We start from the raw sequence: 26,600 nt of genomic DNA, 5'->3' as shown, positions 1-26,600 counted from the left end.
AGGGTTTACTGCAGGTTTTCTGTGAGGCTTTGTTGTGAGTTTGAAGTTTCCCCCCCAAAAAAACCGATGCAAAAAGTGGATTTGTTAATCCCGGATATAAATCAGGCTACACACTAACACAATAAAAAAACTTGAATTGTGTGTAAAATGCTCCGAAAGCTCACAGGGACTTTGGGGTAGATTTGGTCAATATGTGAATGCACACCTCCATTCCGGAGGAGATGTGAACTAAAAGATGGGTGTGAAAAACTTCCTGGCTCTATCTCAGAGGTCTTTCCTGGCTTCGTACACAACCAAATCTTTTGTTATATTCTGCCTTTGTAATTCAATCCATGTGACCTTTATTTAACCTTATAACAGTTTTAATCTCAATGCATCCCAATACTAAAATATATTAAAATGACTTTGTTCTATCCCTCAACAAGTGTTCACCAGCTGTAGTACGAAAATAGATGAAGTAGCATCAGCATTGGTTACATTAATTTTTTAAAAAGAAGATACACAGTTTATTCAAATTTTGCCTTTCTTTCATGATAAATGTATCAAAAATAATCCTGAAAGCAAGTCTATGAAGATGCAGACTTTGGCAACTGGCCACTTCAGAAACACAGTCCCAGTATTTCAGTGAAAGGGCATTACAGTATCTTAAAAGCATCTTATATGTATCATGGGGTGGATGAGAGACCAGCTAGCACAGCTACAGTAGGAAAAATATAATTCTAAGTTTTAATATACTTGCTCTTTGGCATGGATGGTGTTAATATTTGAAACTCCTTGAATCATGGCACTTCTTGGCAGAAATTAATGTTACATCTCAGTTCTGTTAGCATATGTATATTTGTGTTTCATCCCCAGCAGTTCTTCCAGGAATGACTTGGCAGCCTCTAGAGCTACTGTGTTAGTGAAGTTAATTGTCAGGGCAAAATGATAATATTATGAAGCTAATACTTCCAGGATGTAATGGAGACTCAGTAGTCTCCAATAGAATCAAGTGTTACAGACAGTCTGGGTTTTTAGGGTGCATTAATTTCTCTTAGTTCCTTGTCTGCCATGCAGTGACACAAACTGCAGATAGGGTAGTATATGATCTTTAAAAAATAAACCTCCTACTCTTCTTCTGTGAATACATTTTGGCTAAGTTGAATTGGGAACTAACTCTGACCATTTCTGCAAACTGTGTCTCTGTTCTCCTCCCACACATACACTTTAATTTTTGTGATATGCAGACCTGAACAGTTTCTGGATTCTTGTCTTTTTCTCAAATTCATATCTGATACTGCACATCTTTAACCATTCTTGACAATTGTCTACATTTATGTGGCCCTTTTCAGTTTAGCTCTATTGCTTCTGATTTTGGCACTTGTTTTGCATACTTTGACAGACAGGATACTTTGTTATATTTTCTGACACTGAAGTTATTCTCCATGTTGGGGGGAAATTACGTAGCCTCTTGTGAGGGATTGCAAAATACATAAATACTTTTCTGTTTAGGATATATCAGAAAACTTACATGTGTCAGGTCTGTGTGTATACCCATGCAATATGAGAGTAATGCATTTCCCTTCATATAGTACAAGGTTTCCAGATAATACAGACTAGAAATTTCCATTCTTCTCTGTTTAGGGCTGGCTATATTCTCTGTCAAAAATTTCTGTGGCAAGTTGATTTAAATTCTTCAAAGAAATCTGAATTCTGCACCCTGTATATATAATTTATTTCAAGCAAATGTCCATATATTTTTAGCATAATTTAATATCTCTTTGTTAGTCATGGGGAGAGGCAAGGAGCACTAAATCCTGCCCCTCAATTACCTAATTACTAGGCTTACCTAATAGGTCATTACCTAATTACTATTCAGCCACCCCTTTTGGCTTTTGAGATTTCACCTGGCATCACCCACATGCAGGCCCACCTTTGCATCTGTTGCTGGGGTGGGGGAGAAAAAAGAAACCTGAAATTCTTAGAAGTGGTGATATATTGCAGGGCACATGCAAAGCACTACTTGCAGCTGTAGCCACTGAGTGCTGAATGTGTGTGTGTGTGACCCAGCCCTTGGTAGCTAGGTGTTTTCAGTAAAGGCTCGCCGGTGTTAATGTGTTCAGCCTTCCTTCTCCATAAAGTCTCATGGGTATTTGCCCTGGATAGACTTGGTGCTATGCTATAGCCAGTGAGATTGCTGCACAATTAATGTTGGGTGTCTGCCCTGACAGTTTGGAGCTGGCACATCCTCAACAACGTATCCGCTGCAGAAGGGGAGGGAGAAGGGTAAAGACCCTCCTCCTCTGCTCCTGAATGGCTGGCTATGTAGTAAACCTCAGAGAACCCTTCCCCTCCACCTGGCTGACAGGCTTCAGAAAATTAGCACTGAGTACTCCCATGAAAAGGCACCTAATGGTGCAGCGGGGAAATGACTTGACTAGCAAGCCAGAGGTTGCCAGTTCGAATCCCTACTGGTATGTTTCCCAGATTATGGGGAACACTATATCGGGCAGCAGCAATATAGGAAGATGCTGAAAGGCATCATCTCAGACTGTGCGGGAGATGTCAATGGTTCTGGATGGGGGTTGCACTCCCCTTGAAGAAGCAAGTACGCAGCTTGGGGGCACTACTGGACCCAGCTCAGCTTTTGGAGGCTCAGGTGGAGGCAGTGGCCGGGGTGCCTTTGCACGGCTTCAGCTAGTACACCAGCTGCGTCCCTTTCCCGAGAAGGCAGATCTGGCCACGGTTACCCATGCCTTAGTCACATCGCGGCTGGATTACTGTAACGCGCTCTACGTGGGGCTGCCCTTGAAGAATATCCGGAAACTGCAGCTAGTGCAAAACGCGGCAGCTAGGGTTTTATCCAGAGCTGCCCGTTGGGAGCACATCACACCCATTCTGAAAGAGTTGCACTGGCTGCTGGTTCATTTCCGGGTCCAGTTCAAGGTGCTGGTTTTGACCTTTAAAGCCCTTAATGGTTTGGGCCTGGGGTATTTGAGGGACCGCCTGTTCACAAGGGTTGCTGCCTGCTTGACATCTGAGGGGGCCCTGCTCCGGGTGCCAACAATGAGAGAGGCCCGGCTGTCGTGCACACGGGACAGGGCCTTCTCTGTTGCTGCCCCCAGACTCTGGAATGCTCTCCCAGTGGCCATTCGCTCCTTGGACTCCATCACAGCTTTTAGAAAGCTTGTTGAAACTTGGCTTTTTATCCAGGCTTTTACATAATCGTTTTTACTGCTGCTTCTGTGTGTTTTTACCTGTTGTATTGTTTTTATGCTAGTATTTTATAGATTTTAAATTTGGTCTGTTTTTATATATTTTTTTAGCTTAATATTTTTATTGTCTTTTATTGTATGTTTTAACTTTTGTAAAAAGTCTTTTAACGAAAGGCGGTATATAAATGCAACAATAAATAAATAAATGGGAAACCCCTCCTGTATTCTACCAAAGACAACCACAGGGCTCTATGGTCACGAGGAGTCGACACTGATTCAAAGGCACACTTTACTTTACTCCCATGAAAATTAATAGGACAAGTAAACTTGTCCTGTTAAGTACTTATGAGTAAACTAGTCTGGAAGTAAGCCAGTGACCGGTAGTAGCTTGTCCCATAAAACTGTAACATCTAAATTTGTGTGCATGTGCACTTGCTTGCACTCTGTAGGTATCTCTGTAGGGTACCTGAGTTGAAGGTTTGTGACAGAAGGGGTACACTTGTTAAAAACATTTGGGAACCCTGCTGCATAGCATGTATGAGCTCTTGGAATCATGGAATCCTAGGTGGCCTTGTTACATAGGAATATTGGAAGCTGCCATATACTGAGTCAGACCATTGGTCTATCTAGCTCAGTATTGTCTTCACAGACTGGCAGCAGCTTCTCCAAGGTTGCAGGCAGGAATCTCTCTCAGCCCTATCTTGGAGAAGCCAGGGAGGGAACTTGAAACCTTCTGCTCTTCCCAGAGCGGTTCCATCCCCTGAGGGGAATATCTTCCAGTGCTCACACATCAAGTCTCCCATGTTGTTGCACTAGAAGAAATATTCACAATCTTTGATTAAGTACATTTTGGAGTTCTTAGATGCACTAAAGTAGCTGTTTGAATGTTAGCCATTGAAATGACTGCTATTCACCATGAGCTACAAGTTGTTGCCTCCCTGCTTCATTTTGTCCACCTTGAATCTGAAATCCTAAAAATAGGTCTTCGTGCATGTGCTGACAGAAGTCATTTGGCTTTTTTGCAGCAACAACTTCATTTGAACGTTTCTCTTCTAGCACTGTTATCTTCACTGCGGTGGACTAGGCACACTCTGAAACAAGGCATTTTTATTACCGCTGTGTAATCTGAAGCTGCATTTCTTGTTGTTCTCCTGACACTTATGGCTGTTTCCTCTTTCAGATTCCTTCTATGGTGGCACATTGCCTGTAGTGTGAAAGACAAGATGAAGAGAGACTCATTCCATGAATCTGTCTGCAGCTGGTCTTATTTTAAAAACAAAACAGTGTGGCTGGCACTCTTTCATGGGTACTAATCATCTTGTGGCACAACATAGACAAGCCTTTCAGGGTTTGAAATTTGAATCTTCTCCAGAGTGAACTTTTCCAGTTGGCAGAACAGTTTGCTGTTGAATTATCTCCCAAGCTAGTGCATACACATTTTTATTGCACATGTTCATTCTTCACCATTACTCCTATTACCCTCTTTTCAACTTGGCATCTTGTATTTTCATGGGAAAGCATCTTATTTTGGGATACAAATAAAATAATAAATATAATATATTTTAGTCTCATCATATAATCTATTTTAGGCCCATTGCTCCAATTGTTTTAGGCCATAAGTGATTTTCTTGCAACCAGCTTGCATTCATAAATCCAGTGTCAGGAATTGACTGAGGGGTTTTCCAGGCAATCATCTTACAGTATGATACATGTACTTTTTTTACTCTTATGTGAGGGATTCTTGAGGTCTTTCCTCAAGATGTTATGGAGGTATTCCATTGTCTCAGTCCTCACAGTGCAATATCTCATTGGAAAAAATGAAGTCTCCCTCCTCAGCTGATGCATCACTTGTGATATAGTATAGCGGGCAGCAGCAATATAGGAAGGTGCTGAAAGGCATCGTCTCATACTGCACGGGAGAAAGCAATGATAACCCCCTCCTGTATTCTACCAAGAAAACCACATGGCTCTGTGGTTGCCAGGAGTCGACACCGCCTTGACGGCACAACCTTTCCTTTTCTGCTTGAAACGGTGGTAAGAATGTCATGTGGCACTCACACACTTAGTTTTGTTTTAGTGGTGCGAAAGTAAAAGAAAGAAAGAAGCAGAGAGCTGCAGTTCCATGTTGAATATTGGGTGGTAAACCCACTTTTGCCTCTGTGTAATGTGGGAAATGGCTAAGGTTGTGCATTTTGTTTTGGTTTTTTTCTGTTTTGTTTTTGGCCCAATTCTGAAACACCCCCATTTTGTTCTTTGTTTGAAATTGCAAAATCCAAATCCGAAACGTTTTGGATTTTAAAAAATGGCCCTGGGAAAAAACTAGTGAGTGGGGGTGGTAGTGCCCAATGGGTAGAAGCTACCACCCACATTTCAGAGGGATTGGGCAAAGGGCTGATTTTTGGTGAATTTTTGAAGTTTAAGATTTTTCCCATAGGGAATAATGGAGGTTTCAGCAAAAGTATCGCTTCACAGGGGGGTGGCTCAGAGCAGAGTAGGGTGGGTGGTAGTGGCCAGTGGAGGCAAGGAAGCTGCCAGAATTATTTCAAAGGAATTTGGCAGAGGGCTGATTTTTAAAGATTTAATCGCGTTTATGTGTCTTCAAGGTTCTTCCCCATAGATGATGATGGAGGTTTCAGCAGCCCCATAACTGCACTTGGGGGGCACTGGGGTGGCCCAGAGCAAGTGGTGGTGTAGAGCACATAGGTTGCCAGCCACCCCATTCCAAGGCTGGCATGCAGTAGCCATGGCAGGCTGGGCTCAGGCTGGCAACACGGCAGGCATAGGCAGGCATGGCATGTCTCAAAGGGATGAAAAAAATTCTTCTGGAACAAAAAAGCAATGCAGCAGATAAATCCATTCCCAGGCTGGCAGGCTGGGCTCAGGCTGGCAACAAGGCAGGCAGGCAAAGGAAATGGCAGGGCATCATCATGGCAACTTGAGGCATGCCATGCAATGCAAACTAGTTCTCTCTCTCTCTCTCTTCAACGAGGCAGAAAGGCAGAATGGTGAATGAGTAACTAACTTGTTCAATGAACTGAAAACCCCTCCTTGAACTCCCCCCCACCCTTGCCCCTTCTTTGACCCTTCCCCTGGCCAATGTGGGGTCAGTAAAGAGTGGCAAGAGGCAAAAGAGCCAATGGGGAACAAGGAGGGAATCGTCAGCAGGTCAGCCCATGCTTTAGGTCACCGATCGGAAGGCTGGAAGGACGGGAAATTCAAAGAGATGTCAAACACAAAATGGAGACTGACTCAGAGATCGCCACAAAATGGAGGTCCGAAACAACAAAACATTTTGTAGCTGAAACAGGGACATTTTGTTTTGTGTACAAAACTTTCAGATTTGGAAAGTGGGCATTTTTTCTCTACAAAACACCCGAAACGGCCCGTTTCAAGTACAAAACATTTTGTACCCAAAACGTTTCGCACATCCCTAGAAATGGCTCTCAATAAAGCCATTCCCATCTATTAACTGGGCATAGAATGTCTTGCTTCTGGTGCTGGACTGTGGCTAGCCCATTTGGGGTTGTGAAGGGTCTAACTAAAGATACAGGGAGCAGATCCTCTTATTTGAAACATCCAATTTTATAGTATTTACCAGATGCTCCTGCATGGATTGTATTAAGGTAACAAAACTGGTGGGTTCCTTCCCTCTTCTGTTGTCTTGTGGTTCAGAAAGTATATCCAATAGTCTGTGATGCTTTACAGCACAACTTTGTGTGATGAAATAACACTAAACCTTATAGTCCTTGACATGAGAATAGCAGAATGATCTAATTGTATGCAACCTCCTCAGTTTCTGACCGACACATGACCATAGTTGATGAGTTTCTCATTCAAGTAACCCTCGACCTCATAAAATTGGACTGGTACCTGAAACCCACCCTTTATAATGACAGGCTTTTTTCTCATTTTCAGCCCATGCAGTTAATTTGTATCAAGTTTTAAAATAGTGTTTTAAAAGAATCAATTTCATGGTGAATGCATCTAGTCAAACAAGCCATTTAAACAATATCTTACTCGTGTGTAGCAGACCATTTTACAAGTACCTGATAGTTTTACAAGCCTGTGTTTCAGACAGGGTAATTGGTTGTCTCTGATATGTGAGTTGGGAACTTAGACTCATTAACTTTTTTCAGTGTACAGAATATTTCTTTACTAACTTACTTCATGCCAGGTACTTGGCATATTTAAAAAATATTAGGATGCAAGAGAAGTATCTTAACATTCAAAGCCATAAGTAAGAGAATTTCACACAATGATCCTTTAAACTTATCATTAAGTTTGAGAGGGATCTCATTTGATTGCACATTTATAATTGTGTCCTATTAACTAAAATGAGCATCTCTTTTAATCTGTATGTGTGCTTGGGTTTTGTAATTCAGACATTGAACATAGATATAAATATAGAAGAGGCAGTTATTTCTGACATTCATTTCTCCCTTTATGTGCTAGGCTGTAGTGTTATGAGAACTAACAAGAAGAGTGTGGCTAAAAACCATATCTGCACTGGGCCACCCAGAGAATTTATGGGGCCTGGGACAGGTGTGATGTTGGGGGACCCCTCTAAAAGGGCTCATGATGTGTGCACAAAATTGGGAGACCATGAGCTGGGGGGGGGGCCTTATGTTTTGTCGGGGCCCAGGGCAAATTGTCTCCCCCTGGGCAGACCTGTATCCACACCCCAAGTGGTAATTTGCTTTAATCACAGGGCTTCAATACAAATACGACAAATATTTATATACTGCTTTTCAACTAAAGCTCTAAAAGCAGTTTACAAACAAACAGGCTCCCAGTCCCCAAAGGGCTCACAATCTAAAAAAGAAACAAGATAGAAACCAGCACAGCCACGGGAGAGATGCTGTGCTGGCGATGGATAGGGCCAGTTGCTCTCCCCCTGCTCAATAAAGAGAATCACCACTATAAAAGATACCTCTTTTGTTCAATTAGCAGGGGGATGCATTGACATCCTGTATGCATAGTCATCCTGTGTGTGTGGCTGCGCCATTCACTTCAGTGCAAGAATGGCCTCCACAAATGCAGAGTTTGCCTCTTCCATGAAAGCAAATGGGACAGCACATATTGACAGAAACTTATCAGTGTGTACAGAAAAGTCTGAATCAGGGCAAGAGTAGAAAAACTGCAACCCACTTGGAGTCCAGTGTGTTCAAATACAGGTGTCCATTATCTAATAATATTACAAAATAACAATATACACTCCTGGTAAAAGTGTGTTTAAAGCTTTAAAGGAAACACAGGAGTTGCCATCCTGTCAAATTGTGTGGAAGACGACTGAGTTCATTCTCTTGACCAGCTTTATGCAGGTAGGGCTTCCCTAGCCTGGGTAGAGCTGGTTGTGAGGAATGCCAGGATCTGTCGCAATCCCGGTGCTCCTTGACCACGTTGCCCGGTGTTTTTTTTACCCTGGCTAAAAGTGAGGTAGGAGGACACACATGTGCCCTCCTACCTCACTCACCAGTCATGTGGATAACTCTGTTGCCAGCAGCCATTTTGTCTATAGAGGCTGGGGAGGAGGAGCAAACTGGCCTCAGGGAATTTTACAATGTACTGTACGAGCAGTGTGGCGCATTGTGGGATCCCTGGAGGCCGGGTGTCCTTCCCAAGGTACCTATCTTGCTGTGCCGCTCACTGCAGTGGTGATAATATGTGGAAGCAACAAGTGGGGCAGCAGCAGCAATCATATTAGAGGAAGGTAGGACCAATCCTGCCTTTCCCCCAGCCCCAGGACAAATAGTTGTGTGAATGATTTTACTATCTTTCATATTGGCAGGACCACTCATAAAAACATAACAGCTCTGCTGGATCAGACCCAAGCCTATCTAGTCCAGCATCCTGTTTCACACAGTGGCCCACCAGATGCCTCTGGGAAGCCCACAGACAAGTGCTGAGGGCATGCCTTCTCTCCCGCTGTTGCTCCTCTGCAACTGGTATTTAGAGGCATCTTGCCTCTTAGGCTGGAGGTGGTCTGTAGCCCTCATCCACTGATAGACTTGTCCTCCATGAATTTATCTAAGCCCTTCTTCAAGCCATCCAGATTGGTGGCTGTCACCACATCTTGTGGCAGAGAATTGTATAGGTTAATTATGTGTTGTGTGAAAAAGTACTTCTTTTTGTTGTTCCTAAATTTCTTGGCAATCAGTTTCATGGGATGACCCCTGGCTCTAGTGTTATGCAAGAGGGAGAAAAATTTCTATCCACTCTCTCTATACCTTGTATAATTTTATAGACCTCTATCATGTTGCTGTCCACACACATACATGAAGTGGCTTCCTTCTGGCATGGCAGCAGCAAACACATTCAAGGTTGAGATGAAAAATCAGTCCACAGACATTGAGTAGTTCTTGATTATGTTACTATTAGCTGCATTTCTGAGAGGATTCTCCCCCCCCCCCATTGTTTGCAAAAAATATGGTCATCCCCACTCATTGCTGAGAAAAGGAGCTGGATCTGCTGTTTTTATTTTACACCGTTCCATTATGCTGACCAGTGGATAAGCCCTTATGCTGGACAGAAGTGGTGACCAAGAACTGAGAAGTTTCATAAAATACCAACAGCTTTGAGGCAACAATGAGTGAAATCCTATGAGAAATAAAGCAAAAGCAGATTTGTGCTTTCATTTTATGCCTTCTGATTTTATTTTATTTTTGTTCTTTGTAACTTTAGACTAAAGTTAAGCATAGTCCAGAACCTCCTTTTAGATTTTGATCCTTCAAGCATTTGAGTAATAAAAAATATTTTCAGGTGAGATAGGCTTTTTTTAAAAAATTAAGTAATTACTTAGCTGAGGAGGCAAGATGTTGGTTTTAGCTCCAGAAAACTGCTGGGGGAATTTGTGAACAAGTTGCAAAATACATATGGCACTTCTTAACTCTGTGAACATGTTAAGATATTAAAGGTGGAGAATCTCGGAGGAACATGGTTATTAGAAACTGCATGTATTACTAGCTGTTTTCATGGTTATAATAAGAAACATAAACAATCAGAATTTTTTGCCCTTAAGAGCTGTGAGGTGATGACGTTACTCAAGGTTCCAACATCAAAAGCCTCTGCAAAATTATCAATTTCCTCTTAATGTAGGAACTACCATGATTTGGGCTGTCAACATGGGTACTATTGTCTGATTAATGAAAGCAAATATTTAGACTCCGGTTGATTTATGTTCTTTACATAGCAAGAAAAGGTGATGATTGAATTAAATGTTTTCTTTGTGGAAAGCACTTTCATACAAATTGTAGCTTTCTAACATGAGGAACCTTTCCATAGAGAATGGTGTTGACTACTATTCTAAAAGCCACTTTTGTATTTTGATAAACTAGATGGTAATGTTTCTGTGCTAGCAACCAGAAACACTGATGTTGTTCATTCCTTTTCCATAATCTGGATATGAGTTTTAAATTTAAATATTACAAATTATACTTTTCAGTAACTGGCAGGGTTGATAAAAATTGATTTTTAAAAATTGATTTTTCTGTTTATATCAGATATTTTATTTAAATTGGATTTTAATTTTTTTAATTTTTTTTTATAAAAATAGAACCTAGGTCAAAGATACCATCATGAATATTAATCATAACTTCTAACTATATTCTATGAAGATGTTAACAGCAATATATGGGAACTGGTGATAAACAGACCTTATGAATCCTATTCTTCAGGTGATACATGCAGCACGCATGTGTACACAGTCAAGCTCTTGCCCCTCAGTCTCTCTAAAAGTGCAAAGACAAAGAAGTTCAATAAATGAACAGATGATTGGGGAGATGGAGTAGATCTGATCAAGGAGGAGTCTGGATATAAATGCAAGGGAGGGGGAGGGGAATAGAAAGTAGAAACAAAAGTGAACAGAACGTATTAGTGCAGTCCTGAGGAAACCTTTTTGGAGTATATACTCCATTGTAGAAGATATGCCTGTGAAATGCAAACTGTGCAATAAAGAAATGCAAGGCTTGGTTGCCCATATTAAACATTATGAGAAGCATGTACCTATTATAGTGTGTATTTATTTTCTAAAAATGAAACCTACATCTATCTCTGTGTACTAAGGTTACATTAGACAACAAGAATGTACTTTTATTAGAAAAAAGATTACATAGAATCTTCCTAACTAGTGCTTTAAATAATTAAAATTGAGTTCTTCTGTGAAGTGCTTTAAATCAAATCAGCCCTGGTAATCAGAACTGGTAGCGTCCAGCAGGGAGCCCAAACGGCTTGGTAAATGCAAGCTTCCATGTAGTTGGTGGGGCAGCCATCATTCATCTGCCATTAGGGGATGTGTGCTAAGCATTCTTTACATTAGAGGTTTGTGGGAATCTCAGGTTACTCAGCCATTTTTGTCAGCTTAGCACCAGCTGGCTTTGTTATCAAGTGAAACTGTGTTTTGTTATGTTTTCATACAGCTTTTGCTTCCTCTTTGAATATAGCTGTCAGATTGTATTTGCTGAAACAAGCCACAGAGGTTCCTCATTTTACTTAACAGTATGTGGGGAACATACCAGGTCTAAACATCAATGTGATACATTCATTTTTATATGAATGCCAATTATATCATGTATGGCTAGTGTAGTACAATAATTCAGATTCCTACTAGTGTATGGATGAATAACATTATGAAATAAACACCCTAAGTTGGTAACATATTTCTGAATCACAGAATACTATACTTTGATTATAGGTTTTAATTTTTAGTGACAGATCTAAGACCCATTGTCTAACCATTGCTGCTAGTTTATCCAAGGGGAAACACACTTAGAAGAGATAACTGGGTAAGCATATGGATGAGAAATGGGGGTGGTAGTGGTTGTATCTCTGTTCTAGTAAACCATATTTTGCAAATCTCTACTAAATTACTATTCCTTAGTAATGTAGGGTGAATCCCGAGCTGAAAGTTGAGGCCTCTCCTATTGGCTTAAATTTTGAATGCTGTTTTTTAAATAAAATATTCACTTTTCTCAGAATGTAAAACTTTTCAATATAGATATCTCTCCTATCTACTTTACTTAATGGTAGGTTGTGCATTTCTATTTTTTTCATTTATTTTATGTTAAATCCATGTTAAAAGGACGAATCAAAAACATGATTCTAGCTAGTAAAAGTAATACACTCTTCTTTTTAAATCATTTTACCAAGCAAATATTATGAACACAGATTGTATCTTTGTTAGTGCAAAACACAAATATTTTGAACCATATACATAATGGATGTTAAGCACAGTACAAAGAATCTGAAAAAATGAGGTATCTTTCTGACCTCTTGAACCTAATGTGAAAAAGAAGACACTGGGCAATTAAAGCTAATAATCCATTGATTTTTGTTTGGGAAGAGTTTATCTTTGTCTACTGGTTTGAAAATTCATTGGTTAAGTTGGCACTTCTTGTGCAGTACATTGGGAGTATATGGAAGATTTTTATATAGTCCTCTGGTTATGGTATGATAGAATGGTTACTGCTACCACCACCAAATACTAATTATTATGTTTCTAAGTGCTCAATGTTGGGTTTTTAGGGGATGGGAAACAAAGATCACAGTATTAAAGGTTGCAAATCCAGTAGCTGGTGCAAACACTTAGAAGTACAACAAAAGAACCATACAGTACATTTTAAAAACGTGTTGGTGGTAGTTTGACAGTATGTTCATTGCAAATAGAGATATTTGTTTTCAGGACAAAGAATAAGGACAAACCACTTCCACCACAATTGGAAGCCTGTCTTCACAGAGGGATTTGGGGCATGAATACAGTCCTAATGTTTAAAACTTTGTATATAAATCTGGGGAAGGGAACAGCTACCTCTTCCAAAACTACTATTGCTCTTACTTTATCCCTGTAAGGTGTTAGGTTGAAGCTTGAAAAACAAACAGTAGGCGGTATACAAATGTATTTAAATAAATATACATTACTAATATTGTGTAGGCCCAGATGGATGCTTTAGGGTCTTGAATATTCTTCTTAGACTTTATTATTACAATATTCTAACAGAACTTACAACTGCAAGAAAAGTCTTTGTATAAGCAGCTTGGATTTTACAATGGAAGAAATTGAAACACTGCAAGTCACAGTGATCACAATACTTGATAAATATGTATGTTTAATAATTATGATGATCATTTTGGCATACCTACCGGCAATAACTGTGTTGCAGGTCAGAGAAATAGGAAGCATGCTGTTCATACAGCTGCTTGCTAGAATATCCTTCTGTCGAGTTCCATGAATTTTGAACACTTTTAATATGCTTTGGTCTTTCTCATAAGTACATAGAATTCTTTCTCAGATCTCCTGTGCTGTTAAATGTATTGTGAAAATGTTGGCTTACAATCATGGCACTTACATTAACAAAAACACTCTCAGTCACAACATATAACCTGTATTTTAAGAACAACTGCATGGGGATTCTAAAAATGAGCACCCTAGATTCCCCCAACACTTTCTGTTTTGCAAAAGTGAAAAGTAAGCCAAAAGGTGTATACAACAATTAATTTTTTTTCGTTGTTTCTTTTTTTAAAAAAATAGATCAAAAAATATATGGAACTTGAACCACTTGCACGAGGAAAACGCTGGATACTTAAACCCTGTTCCTTGGATGATATGGAAGCAGTAAAAGACAGCTTCAGCTTGCTGATAAATTTACTAGAAGACAGAGATCTCGAGCCTTCAAGAGTGTGAAGAAAAATAGGATGGTTTTCAGATAGCGTACCTGTTCGTCTTGCTTTCAGCTGAATTATGGTTTGGTATAAAAAAGACTGTGTTAGAGCTTGTAATAAATGTACTTTTTTGCATTTAGTCTGAAAAGTCTGTTTTATAAGTTCTGTGAATCAGGTTTGTGATTCTTTTCAGTAAAGTTGTCCCTACTATTGAACTGGGGAGTTCCTCTTGTCTATGACCAGTTCTGCTCACTGTATGCCATTCTGCTGCATGTGCAAAACCTAAAAATCTAAATGGACACACAAAGATCAAACTGTGTTTCTGAAAAGAAAATGTGTTTTCCACATCTCTGGCTATTACTTGTGTATGTTTGGGGTGAGCACCCAAGCTATTTGGATATTATGGTCACTGAAAACCACAGTGAAATCCAAGAAATTTGTTTTTGATGCAGATACTAGTCACAAGCCTTATTGAATACATACACCTACCTTTTAACCATTTATACATTTAAATGTTTTCAGAGAGACAAACCATCAATAAAGTGAGAGATGAGGCAAAGACTACAGGCATATCAGTATTTTGTTATGAATTTGAAAGTGTCTTGAGTCCAAAAAATAACCTTTGTGAATTTGTAGATGTAACTTATGTAGTCAGGATTATGGAACAAAAACAATAAGCAGGTTTAAATAATCACTGGATGTATTCTACATAACTAGTATTATGTTAGAATTCCTAGGCCATGGAATTATTTTTTTAAATGTTGGAGTCTCTGAATTATACACAAAATCTGTGTTTGTTCCTTAAATGCCCCTATTTTCAGGGGCTTAGATTTTTCTTTCAGACATTGTTCCCACTGAATGTTGGCTTTTCATCCAAAACACAGGGTGTCTTGTTTTTTGTTACTACTGCTGCTGTTAAATGTGAAAGCACTCCATTTAATTCCAGAATGTAGCCCTTTCTCTTCCCAGGTTTACTGGGTTAGAAGCCCACAGACTGCTTCAAATGTCAAAACTGACTTGACTGCTGGACTACTGTCCATGATACAGCTGCAAACCACAGAGGATAGCTCTTCACTGGTTGTGTTTGTACTTTGAATAGTGCACCTTTTTATATTAACTTATCAAGAAGTGAGGGCAAAGACCTTGGCAGAACACTGATATTACAGCATTTTGTCTGTCTTTTCTATTTTTAACTTAGGGATTTGTTGGGTCCCCCCACCCCAGGTTAAATGCAAATTATTGTTTACTTAAAAAACAACAACAACCAATTGTGTGTATTTTCTTCTGGAATGAAGTTGTGAAGAAAGGGTTATTAAACAATTTTTCAAATATAATTCACTGTGACCTGTGGATCTCCCCCCGCCCCCCCCCCCCACACCTTTTATTAAAAGAAATAAGTATGATTGGATACTTTGGGTCACTTATCCCTTCTAACATCTGACTGTTCCTGTAGGAGGATGTCACATAATATATGCTGTAATAGTGGTGGGACTGCTACATAGTGTTTAAATGTAAATGGAGATAGAGAGCTGAACCAGAAACTCTTACAACTGAAGGCATTTGCTAATTTTTGCCATCACCTTTTATCCCTTTTGTTTCTCAGATGATCCTTTTACAGCAGGGCTGCACAACTCAAATGCCCTGGTTTGCCGGAACCATCCACAATGTGGCGTGCAGGGGCCAAGATCAATTTTTTAGCACATTATTACATTAAAATTAAAAATTATTATATTAGTTACTTGTGGATCTATCCCCCCGTCAATGGACCCATAGTTTTAACCAAGGATAGTGGCCAGAGAAGAGGTCCTGTCCTTGTGCTCAATGAGTGGGGCCTCTAGAGTGCATGTCAGCCCCAAACAAATGCCAAGTCCTCTCCTCTCCCTAGTTGTTGTTGCTTTCAGGCTGCAATGCTAGGCATGCTTACATGGGAGTAAGCTTCACTGGGCACATCATGGAGCATATTTCTGAGAACGCATGCACAGGATGGCGCTATAAGGCAGTTTCCAGCTCTTGTGTTGCTGCAGAATACCTGAGGGGCCAATAAAATAGTCTCTGCGGGCTGAATCCAGCCCCCAGGCCTTATGTTGTGCAGGCCTGTTTTACAGAGACTGGAGTATCAGGTTTGAAAAACATTTGTAGTCCCCAAGGCCTGCTCTCTGGTCACCTCTTACTAGTAGTAGACTAGTTCCATTCTAGAGAACCTAGGTCATGCTGGTGTTCCTTTTAGTTAACAAAAATAGTTCCCAATTTGATTTGATTCACACAGACAGGATAAAACAGGGTGCTCCTTGATTTGCAGGTAAAAATCAGCAGGTAAGGAGAAAATATTCTAACTGGCTTCTCATCTCTAGTAGACCAAATTCATAGCAAGTGAAAATGGGCTCAAATGAAATTATTTCAAGTGAAATCATTTCATTTGTTCACGAACAGATATTTTAACAAAGCCTGTTGACTTCTACTTTGATCATGCACTGCTGTTAGGTGCTATGTAACTGTGACAAGAAAAAAAGCCTTACTAGCAAAACAAAATCAAGCTTAAACCACATTGCAGCTTAGATTATGGTAGACTATGATTGCTTGAGAATAAGTTAGCCCATTGAATTTGATGGGACTTGTTTATGAGTAAAATGCATTGGATTAGGCTGCAGAACTTTTAGGAAAGTATCTCGTACACAGAAAAAGTTAATTCATCTAAGGATTTTCATCGCTACGCTACATACGACAGGGTGAAACACCACCTCATATCTGTTCGAGGACTTGAGATAAGCCCTTTCATGTCTGTTGCTTTTTGTTGTTTCCATCTTGGAGCTGGATTTATCTGTAAAACTTTTATACCTTTTAAACACTTCATCTTTTTTAAATAATTGTGGGATTAAACGGTTCATTAATTATCGCATTTCTATTCTAAAGTGTTGGATGTACATTAGTCTGAGAGCAGTACTATTCTTCTGCCTATTTCCCCTCCCACTTACACACCTAGGCCTTCATCATATAGATGAAATAAATCCCATCCCTAGAGAATTCCTTTCCATGGAAATTCTTTCAGCAGTGAATATTGCCTTTTTTAAGAGAGAAGGTGTGGTGTAAGATTCTTATAGACATCTGTTAAATTGCTTGCGCGTGCGTGCGTGCGTGCATGTGTCTCCCTCACATTGGGCTCCCCTCTCCCCGACCTAAGACTGACTGCAGTACTCTGGCAGTCAGAATAAAAACATTATCAATCAGTATCCAACTGCAGCTGTTTTGACAGGTTTCTGTCAGACATCTAATGCTTTACAACTGTCAGTGACTCCTTTTGTCTCCCAGTTCGTAGATACTCATTGTGTTGCTTCCAAGTGTATGTCTTGTACTTATATCTCTGGAAGTACTAGCACTTTGAACATCTTAATGTTTTCAATGTTCCTTTCTTTTTTTTGTACAGTGCCACATGTCTCAGCTTACATATTCAAATACTGTAAACAGAAGCACGTGTTGTATTACTGCGCTTCTTGCATTTCCTTATTTATAGTAGTTAACAGATTTTTGTACTTAACTAGCTAATACAGTTGCCTTTTTTGTAATGGCAAATAATTTATATTACAGATGTTTGTATCTCACTGTAGTTAAAAAGCAATGGTTGATAGCCAGCTCACCTTATATCCCTGACTTTATACTCAAAGTACAACATTGATACTTCGTTGACAAATTCATTCAGACAGCTGCTATGCAGGAGGAACTGTTTGTGATTTATATAATTTATGCTAGCCAAAATGAAAATAAATACTGTGTAGAACACTTTAGTATGGATGTTTTAATCAATATGAAGATTTCAAAGTGTGTTCCTTTTAAAATTTCCATTAACATGCTGTCAAGGCTGGATCTTGCATAAACTGTGAAATGCACAAGTAGTTTGAATGAGTATATTCATGGTTGTGCACAGGTGCCACTAATCTCAGTACAACTTATATGGGTCTTGGGTGAACCTGCACTCTGATATACCTTAATACAAATGAATTAAAAAGTTAGACCTGATTTAAGGATTTCCTCCAACAAAGACTATTCATGAAATAATCCATATTACAAATCTTTACACTGGTTTGATTGCCATTATGCTGTACAGGCAAACCCTGCCATTCGTGGACCCGACATCCATGGTTTTGTGTATCCGTGGTAATTGACACTTGACCTCTGCATACATGGGAGGAGAGGGTTAATTTCTGCATATCTGCAGTGTCAGAGTGGCCAGAAGTGAACTCCAAGGTCATTTTTTTTTGGCCACCACTTTGTAAAAGGGAGCCATTTTGTAGCAACCCCCCCCCCAAATGGGGGATTTGGGACTGGGGGCATTCCTGAACGGCTGAAGTCCCACAGAGCATGATAGGGCACTTTATTTTGCTTGGTTTTCCCTTTTTTTGGCCAATTTTTAGCCATTTTTTCAGCTTCCAGGAACCTAACTTCCCCATTACCATTGCCTTAATGCCTTGTTATCCTCAGTTCTAGAAGAGAACAGAACCCCTGCAGAGGGGGTTCACCTGTATGAGTGTACAGATGTCTGTACACTCATACATGTGCTTATGTGAAAGAATGTACCTGTATTAATTTTAAATGTGAACGTGAGTGGATACAGGCACTTCAGATGCATGAGCCTTTTTTGGAAGGGTGGTATAGAAATCAATCAATCAACCAATCGATCAATCAATCAAATAAATAAATAAATAAATGATACAGATAGCATTCTGTACCTGTGTTCAGCATAACATGTAAATGACTGTACCTGTACACTCATAGCGATGTTGAATATAATGTGTGAATGGGCATAGGAACATAGGAAGCTGCCATATACTGAGTCAGACCATAGGTCCATCTTGCTCAGTATTGTCTACACAGACTGGCAGCAGCTTCTCCAAGGTTGCAGACAGGAATCTCTGTCAGCCCTATCTTGAAGATGCCAGGGAAGGAACTTGGATCCTAGATCCTCTTCCCAGAGCGGCTCCATCCCCTAAGGGGAATATCTTACAGCGCTCACACTTCTAGTCTCCCTTTCGTATGCAACCAGGGCAGATCCTGCTTAGCTTAAGGGGACAAGTCATGCTTGCTACCACAAGACCAGCTCTCTTCCCTACTACTAGATTACTAGAGGCCTACTAGAATGAAGCATTCACACAGCTCTTACAAATTCTTTTTCTGTGTAAACTGTTTTGAGAACTTTGTTGAAAAGTGATATATAAATATTCATAGTAGTACTGCAAAAAATAAAAATAAAAATCTAGCAGGCAAGAATATCCCGTTTGAAGAACTTGCATGGGAAAATAAGCAATTGTTGGAAATAGACCTTAAGGGCCTGGGTCAAAATTAGTCTTAGTATATCTGACATACCAACTTGATTCTCTGTTTTATTCCCATTTGAGAGATGCTAACCTAAATAATGTGTGCATGAAACCAGTGGCTGTAATCCAAAGAACTGCTTAAATGCAATGTCTACATGTTTGGAATGCATGGCAAACAACCCCCTCCCTGCTTAGTCACAGTGTAAAATGTGATATAGGGAATTGTAATACATGACAGACTACACTTTGATTACAAGTTATTTCCTTTATGGAAGTATATTTCATGTTTGAAAAATATAATGTATAAAGCAGCAGCTCCTAGTTTGTTGGTTTGATATTCTAAAAAGCTGATTGCATCACTATGCCTGGAGTGGGTATGCATGGCATCCAATGAGACTGAAGGGGGGAAAGGAAGTGCTTATAACAAGTAAGATAAAAATGGCTTTCTAGGCTATCTTTGTGGCATATTAACTATACTTGTATGATCTTCCGGAGTCTGAAAGCTCTGAGCTTCCCCCCAATTCTTTTTTAATTTTTGGCCTGGATTGACACCTGCCATTGCAAAAAATGAGCAGGATCCAGACTAAGTTAGCTGTGACTAAATCCCATTGAAATTAGCCAAGTCATTTATTTCTGAGGTACTTAGTGTGGATCCTGTCCAATATTTTCCACATCACATTGCCTTGGGTAAAATTTCAAATTATTGGGTGAATTTGGTCAACCATTTAATCATGGTGGATGTGTTTACAGACAACTGGCTCATAAATATGGCTACATATAATGTCCTGCCAAATGGTGAAGATAATTTCACAACCCATCTACACCTATTCAGAAAGCCCACTGAAACAAAATTTGGCAAGATGTTAGATGGCCAACTTACCACACCCTTACATGAATACCATGGTATATCCCCACTTGGTAACTGGTTAGTTATATCCAGTTTGCCTTTGTTAAGAGTTCCAGTTATTGGGTGAATTTGGGCAACCATTTATCATGGTGTGCATATAATTATTTGGTAAGTCAGCTACTCCTAGGGATGTACACAACGGCTCAGGCAGCCATGGGCAGGAGTCGGTTCCTTTAAAAAGCAGGACCTTACCTACTCCTCCGCCATCCCACTGCTTTTCCAAGCATGTTACTCGCTGTTCAAAAGGCTGTGCGTGGCTGCAGTGCTGCTCCCAGAAGCCTGCCCATGGTGTCATCACGCACATGGCTACTGCGCCCTGCTGAACCAGTTTGAATACCAGTGCCTGAACTAGTTCGGCACTTCCCTAGGGAGGCACTGAACCAGTTCGGGCACATTGCTAGGTACTCTGTGATAATGCTTGGGAAGCTCCTTCCCTTATCAGCATCAAGGAGATGTGTTTCTCGGGCGGGGGGGTGCATTGGGGGGTTGCCCCTTGGGCTTTATCTACAACCACAAACAAAGTAGATCCCTGGCTGCTATTCATCCTTTTCAAAGAAATTTGACTACACATAAATAACTTCATTTTAAAATATGAATCCATTTTTTCCAATTGTGCCATTTTTGACACAAATGAAATGCTTGTGTAGATCTAATGTTCTGTTTAACATACTTCCTTAAACTTCTCTCAATACTAAAGTGCATTGAAAGTAATGGAACCATCCTGTTCATATATGATTACACTACTTAAAACCATAGTTCTTTGGTCATATTTTTTCTGTGGATTATTAGTTCATGCTAAAGCTTCCCAAAATATTGTCTATTAAATATAAACTTTTCCCCATTTATAGAAACCAATAGTTTATCTTAGCTATTACTCTTTTTAACTATGATAAAATAATTAACACTATCAAAACTGCTTTTTTGATGCTTGCCTACCAGATGGTATCCATGTAACAATGTGTAAAGTACGTTTTTTCACAATGTCAAACCCCACCCCCCCGCCAGTTTTGTTTGTTTTGTTTTGTTTTTTTAATTTTCATCAGTTTTGGAAACTGGAATATAAAATATTCCTGAACTTGGGGTACAAACTAAAATTAAAAGCTATCCTTCAGTTTCCTTGAATTAAATTTTATACAGGGAGAAGGAAAATTTATTATTTTTATTTATAATTATTTTATCAATAATAACAATAATAATAATAATATATTGTGAAGTGGCGTAGAACTCAGTATTATCCCACAAATCCTGATCAAATCAGGAGGCAAATCTTGATCCAGTATTAAAGCTTCATTTATCTACCAGTTTAAATATGTTAAAAGTGTGCATTAAATACGTTAAAAGTGTGAGTAGAAACTTGCTTGTTCCCTTAAACATGAACAAAGTCTAGAGGCTTTGAACTTTTAAGTTCTCTTTGACTTCTGGCCCTTTACTTTTCAGAACTGTAAGATGGCCCCTCTCTACTCATGAAACTTAACTATAACCCAAATAAGTCAAATCTTGAAAGTTAGAAGAATGTCTGTAGAAATGGTACGGTGCACATGTGTTCACTCACTTGCTGCTCTACCTTTAAAGTAACGAGCATGACCTTAGTGTGACAGTAAATAAGGTTACATACGGCTGCTAAAATAATGACATACATTAATGGTATAAGGAATGTTTACCCCACATTCCTATCAGTGTCCATAATTAACCTGCTCCACAGCTGAGAAAATATTTCTAGTCAACAGTGATAAATTGACAACACTTCTCCCCATGGAAGTGGCAACAATATTTATAGAAGTTACTACAAACAAAGGCATATCAAGATATAGTGGTAAGGGTTTTTTTTGTTTTGTTTTGTTTTTTGCTAATTTTAGCCCTTTAGATGTGCCAAGGATACAAGATATCTATGCTATTGTAGTTAAAAGTAAATGAAATTCTCCTCTGTTTTATTATTAAGCTGGCCTGCCCAACAAAGTTTACTTGCTGATTATTTTAGCTTCTTTTCTCCTTGTGTGTTTTGTGGTACTCGCCACTGAAGTATCAGAATGCCTAAGGCTCAGGGCAGAGCCAGAAATAATCCCACATCTCCCGGCTCCAAGTCCTCAGCCATAACCACAAGATTATCCTTCCTTCCTTCCTTGCAGCATAGACTGTGAAACTGACATTTTTTGAGCTTCCTCCTAGTAAAGGCTCCCTTGCCAGCCCTCTTGATTTGCATGATTAGGATCTGAACTCGCACATGCTTCAGTGTGGACCTGAGGTTTTGGTTCAGGCCCATCTCCAATGAAAAGTGACAGGCAAATGAGAGTTGGGTCTAACAGATTGTAAATAAGCTCCCTGCTTCCTCTGCCCTAACTACTAAGGTTAAATCAAGTATTCAAATGCCATGTGATCTTTTTGGTATGTTGATGCATTATTGTTGTTTTTTGACCTGGCCATTAAAAGAATTACATACTGTGGTTTGAAGACCAAGAATTTCTGTCTGTGTCCCACTTTTCTTATAATGAGGTAAAAAGAAATATCTACCAGGGATTGTTTTGGGATGAAGCTGGGGTGCTAATGGTATGCTGAGTAGCTTCCATCTAGGTTTTCAAAATCCTGATTGGTTGGCTGATAAAATACCTACTCCAAACTCTAACCTTGTCATTAAGAGTGGACCAATATTCAGTCAGCCCAAACTGACAATGTGTAACTTATATGTAAATTAATTACGTGATGAAACTAGTTATTACATATTTTAGTAAAGTTCATCAACAAAATTCATGAGATGCAAACAAGAAATGATGAATTTCTTACATCTTTTGTGGTTGACATAGATGATGTCCTAAATCATTTCATGCTGCCTATTTGTCAGTAATGGAAAAGGTGAGACAATCCCAAGGGGTTGCACATTCCCACCATTTATTTTTGGTTTTTAAAGACCAAAAAGTCACTAGTCGGTGCTGTGGAATTGAAATAGCTGGCTTTTGTTTTGTTCTGTTTGCCCTCTTGGAAAACTTATACTTGTTACCTTGCTATAAATATCATTCAAACAAAATTGCTGACAAGTCGGAACACACTGTGATGTAGTGGTAAAGTATTTGACTGAGATTCTGAGACCCAAATTCCAGTCCTCACTCTGCCATAAAGCTCCCTGAGTTCTTGGCTCAAGGTTACCATCTTTCAGCCAAACCTACCTCTCAGGGTGGTGGTTGGAGATGTAGCTCCAGATGGCATTGACTCATAGCACTTGCAGCCCTGTTGGCCACTAGGGGTATGGACAGTGAGCAAGGAAATCCCCTCTCTGACTACACGTTCTCTACTCTAGTTCCTCTTGGTTAGACTGATAGTCTAGGATTCATTCTCTCACCTGGAGAGACTTCCATCTTCTCCCCTCCCCCATTTTGTGTATGAAGCTAGAAACCAAACATGTAGGTCTTAATCTATCTCCCTGATGGATTTCCTAGATAAACTACTTTATTTTGAACTTTAATCCCATGCCTCTAAACAATATTAATTAGCAGTGCTCTCTTCCCTGTATACTTCCACTGTAGCTGGGGCAGATAAAGAGCTCTCCCCTACTGAATTTCTAACAGGGTTATGGGCCCAGATAACCAAGCGAAAGCAGACAAAAAGGCACAGTAAGAAAGTGGAAAGCCTGCTTGATTGGAAAGCAGTTCCAGAGAAATGGCACGGATTTATTTATTTATTTCATATTTATTTTGCCATGGAGATTTATTTTGCACAGGAACAGACAGCAATCCCAAGGCTGGATGGATTTAATTTTGAAACATGGTCATTCAGGATGGAGTCCTTTCTCATGGCTCAGGGACTAGAAAGCATCTTGCAAAAGGACAGGCTTGAAGCAGCTGGAGAACAAGCAGCATTGGATGGCCAAAACCGAAAGGTCCACAGATTCATCTGTTCACAGGAGAGTGGCTCAATTATTGTTCATTTGAGAAAGAACAGGATAGCTAAAGAAGCTTGGGAGATTTTTAAATGCTTCAGTGTTTGTTTCCAGGTCCAATTCAAAGTGCTGGTTTTGACCTTTAAAGCCCTTAATGGTTTGGGCCCGGGATACCTGAGGTAGCACCTGCTCCCAAAGGTTGCTGTAATCAGAGGCATCCTGCCTTTGAGGCTGGAGGTGGCCTATAGCCCTCCAACTAGTAACCGTTGATAGTCCTCTCCCCCATGAAGTTATCCAAACCCCTCTTAAAGCCATCCAGGTTGTTGGCTGTCACCCCATCTTGTGGCAGAGAATCCCACAAGTTGATTATGCGTTGTGTGAAAAAGTACTTCCATTTGTTGGTCCTTGATTTCCTGGCAATCAATTTCATGGGATGACCCCTGGATCTAGTCTTATGTAAGAGGGAGAAGAATCTCTTTCTATCCAATTTCTCCACACCATGCATGATTTTATAGACCTCTATCATGTCTCCCCACATTCGTCTTTTCTCTAAACTAAATAGCTCCAGGTGTTGTAGCTCTGCCTCATAAGGAAGGTGCTCCAGGGCCCTGATCATCTTGGTTGCCCTCTTCTGTACCTTTTCCAGTTCTACAATGTCCTTTTTAGATGTGGTGACCAGAACTGTATGCAGTACTCCAGGTGTGGCAGCACCATAGTGTTTTATTAGGGCATTATAATATTAGCCGTTTTATTTTCAATCCCCTTCCTAATGATCCCTAGCATGGAATTGGCCTTTTTCACAGCTGCCGCACATTGAGTCGACGCTTTCTTTTTGAATAGTATTTTATTGTTTTAAGAAAGATATAAACAGGGAAATAAGAAAGAGAAAAGAAAAAATGAAACAAAAAACAGGGTCATCATACCAAGCAATTACAAAGATTCTGAATATAGTCTATATACGTCGTGAGTCGACACTTTCAATGAGCTGTCCACCATGACCCCAAGATCCCTCTCCTGGTTAGTCACCAATAGCTCAGATCCTATCAACGTATACTTGAAGTTGGGGTTTTTCCTCCCAATGTGCATCACTTTACACTTGCCAAGATTGAACTGCATTTGCCATTTTGTTGCCCACTCACCCAATTTGGAGAGATCCTTTTGGAGAGATCCTTTTGGAGCTCCTCACAATCTGTTTTGGATTTCACTACTCGAAAGAGTTTGGTATCATCTGCAAATTTGGACACCTTGCTGCTTATCCCTACTTCTAGATCATTTATGAATAAATTAAAAAGCACCAGTCCCAGTACAGATCCCTGGGGGACCCCACTTCTTACTTCCCTCCATTGTGAAAACTCTCCGTTTATCCCTACCCTTTGTTTCTTGTCCTTCAACCATTTAGCAATCCACACATGTACTTATCCTCTTATCCCATGAATGCTAAGTTTCCTCAGGAGTCTTTGATGAGGAACTTGGTCAAAAGCTTTTTGGAAGTCCAGGTATACTATGTCAACTGGATCACCTTGATCCACGCACTTGTTGGCACTCTCAAAGAACTCCAAAAGGTTTGTGAGGCTAGATTTACCTTTGCAGAAGCCATGCTGGTTCTCTCCCAGCAGGGCCTGTTGTTCAATGAGAGGTTCTTTAAGGGAAAGTGGCTTGTATGAGATTGATTGCATTAATGAGAAAGCCAATGTTGCAAAGGAATATCTGCATAAACAAAGTGGAAAAATTGTATCACCGAAAATTTGCACATAGACATTAAAGTAATTTCTCAACCCAAGAAGTGCCGCCAGTGGCAGAGACAAGCGCGTGCCGCGCAGGGCGCATGCGCACCGCTAGCTGTACTCTGTTGGAGGCTTTGAAGAACAACGATGGGCAGGGGCGGCAGGGAGGAACTCTGCCGCCCCAAGAAGATTTTAAAACGCACCAGCGCCGGAGGGGGAAGAGCGGCAGGGGGGTAAGTACTACCACCACCCCCTTAAAGCTACATGCCCCCCAGTGCCGGACCACGCCTCCGTGGTTCCGTGCACATCCATAATTATTACATTAAAATGAATTCACAATATTAATGTTAAGCAAGTATTAGCTACTTGTGCAGCAAGGATCACCTTAGGACATGCATACTGCAAATAAAGCCTATTGCAGTGATTGCTACTGAAATAACAGAAACAGCGTTAGACCTGACAGCATTCAAGGGGTTGGATTGTATGAAACTGTGTCGGAAGCGAGACAGGCATGCTCTCACTCCCCATGACACGTAGGGTAACAATCAATCCACATGTGAGCATAACAACTTAATAGGGCATGCACAGGTAAAATCCAACCTGGATACATCCAGATGGCATGGTAAATTCCTGCATTGAATACCACCCATTCAATCTGTGACTTCAACTGGATTAAATGTTATGCCCACCTATGAATAATCCATGTTGTCAGAAATGGAACAGATGTACCAACTGGGCAGGGACGCATATTCCCATGCACAGAGGGAGAGTTTTATTGGAGCTGCTTAAATACTCCCAAATCTACTACAATAATTTCAACATTTGCTATTTCTGTAGTGATCACTGTCATAGATTTTATGTCAATACTGATTACATATATTCTGGTTCTCAAGTGAAATATTTTTTGATGAACTTTAGCTCTTTGATTAAAGTGTACTGAAGATTAAA

The 26,600-nt window shown here is 40.0% G+C and overlaps 1 protein-coding gene and 1 long non-coding RNA gene across 3 annotated transcripts in view; both read left to right on the top strand.

The window, feature by feature from the left end:
- LOC128344807 (uncharacterized) overlaps positions 1–4,720 on the top strand; it is a 50,001-nt gene extending 45,281 nt beyond the window's left edge. The window contains exon 3 of the long non-coding RNA XR_008316065.1: positions 4,375–4,720. This is a non-coding gene — a long non-coding RNA (uncharacterized LOC128344807). The remainder of the gene's footprint in view (positions 1–4,374) is intronic.
- The window catches only part of ARL15 (ADP ribosylation factor like GTPase 15), a 232,166-nt gene extending 216,985 nt beyond the window's left edge, over positions 1–15,181 (top strand). For both annotated transcript variants that reach the window (XM_053295706.1, XM_053295705.1), the window contains exon 5: positions 13,717–15,181. In XM_053295706.1, the coding sequence (XP_053151681.1) occupies positions 13,717–13,869 (153 nt within the window). In that variant the 3' untranslated portion in view covers positions 13,870–15,181. The remainder of the gene's footprint in view (positions 1–13,716) is intronic.
- Positions 15,182–26,600: the final 11,419 nt, after the last annotated feature.

Source organism: Hemicordylus capensis, chromosome 2 (assembly GCF_027244095.1).
Source record: "Hemicordylus capensis ecotype Gifberg chromosome 2, rHemCap1.1.pri, whole genome shotgun sequence".
NCBI lineage: Eukaryota > Metazoa > Chordata > Lepidosauria > Squamata > Cordylidae > Hemicordylus > Hemicordylus capensis.
Note: the sequence above shows the minus strand (reverse complement) of the source record. Positions and strands in the feature narration are given on the sequence as shown.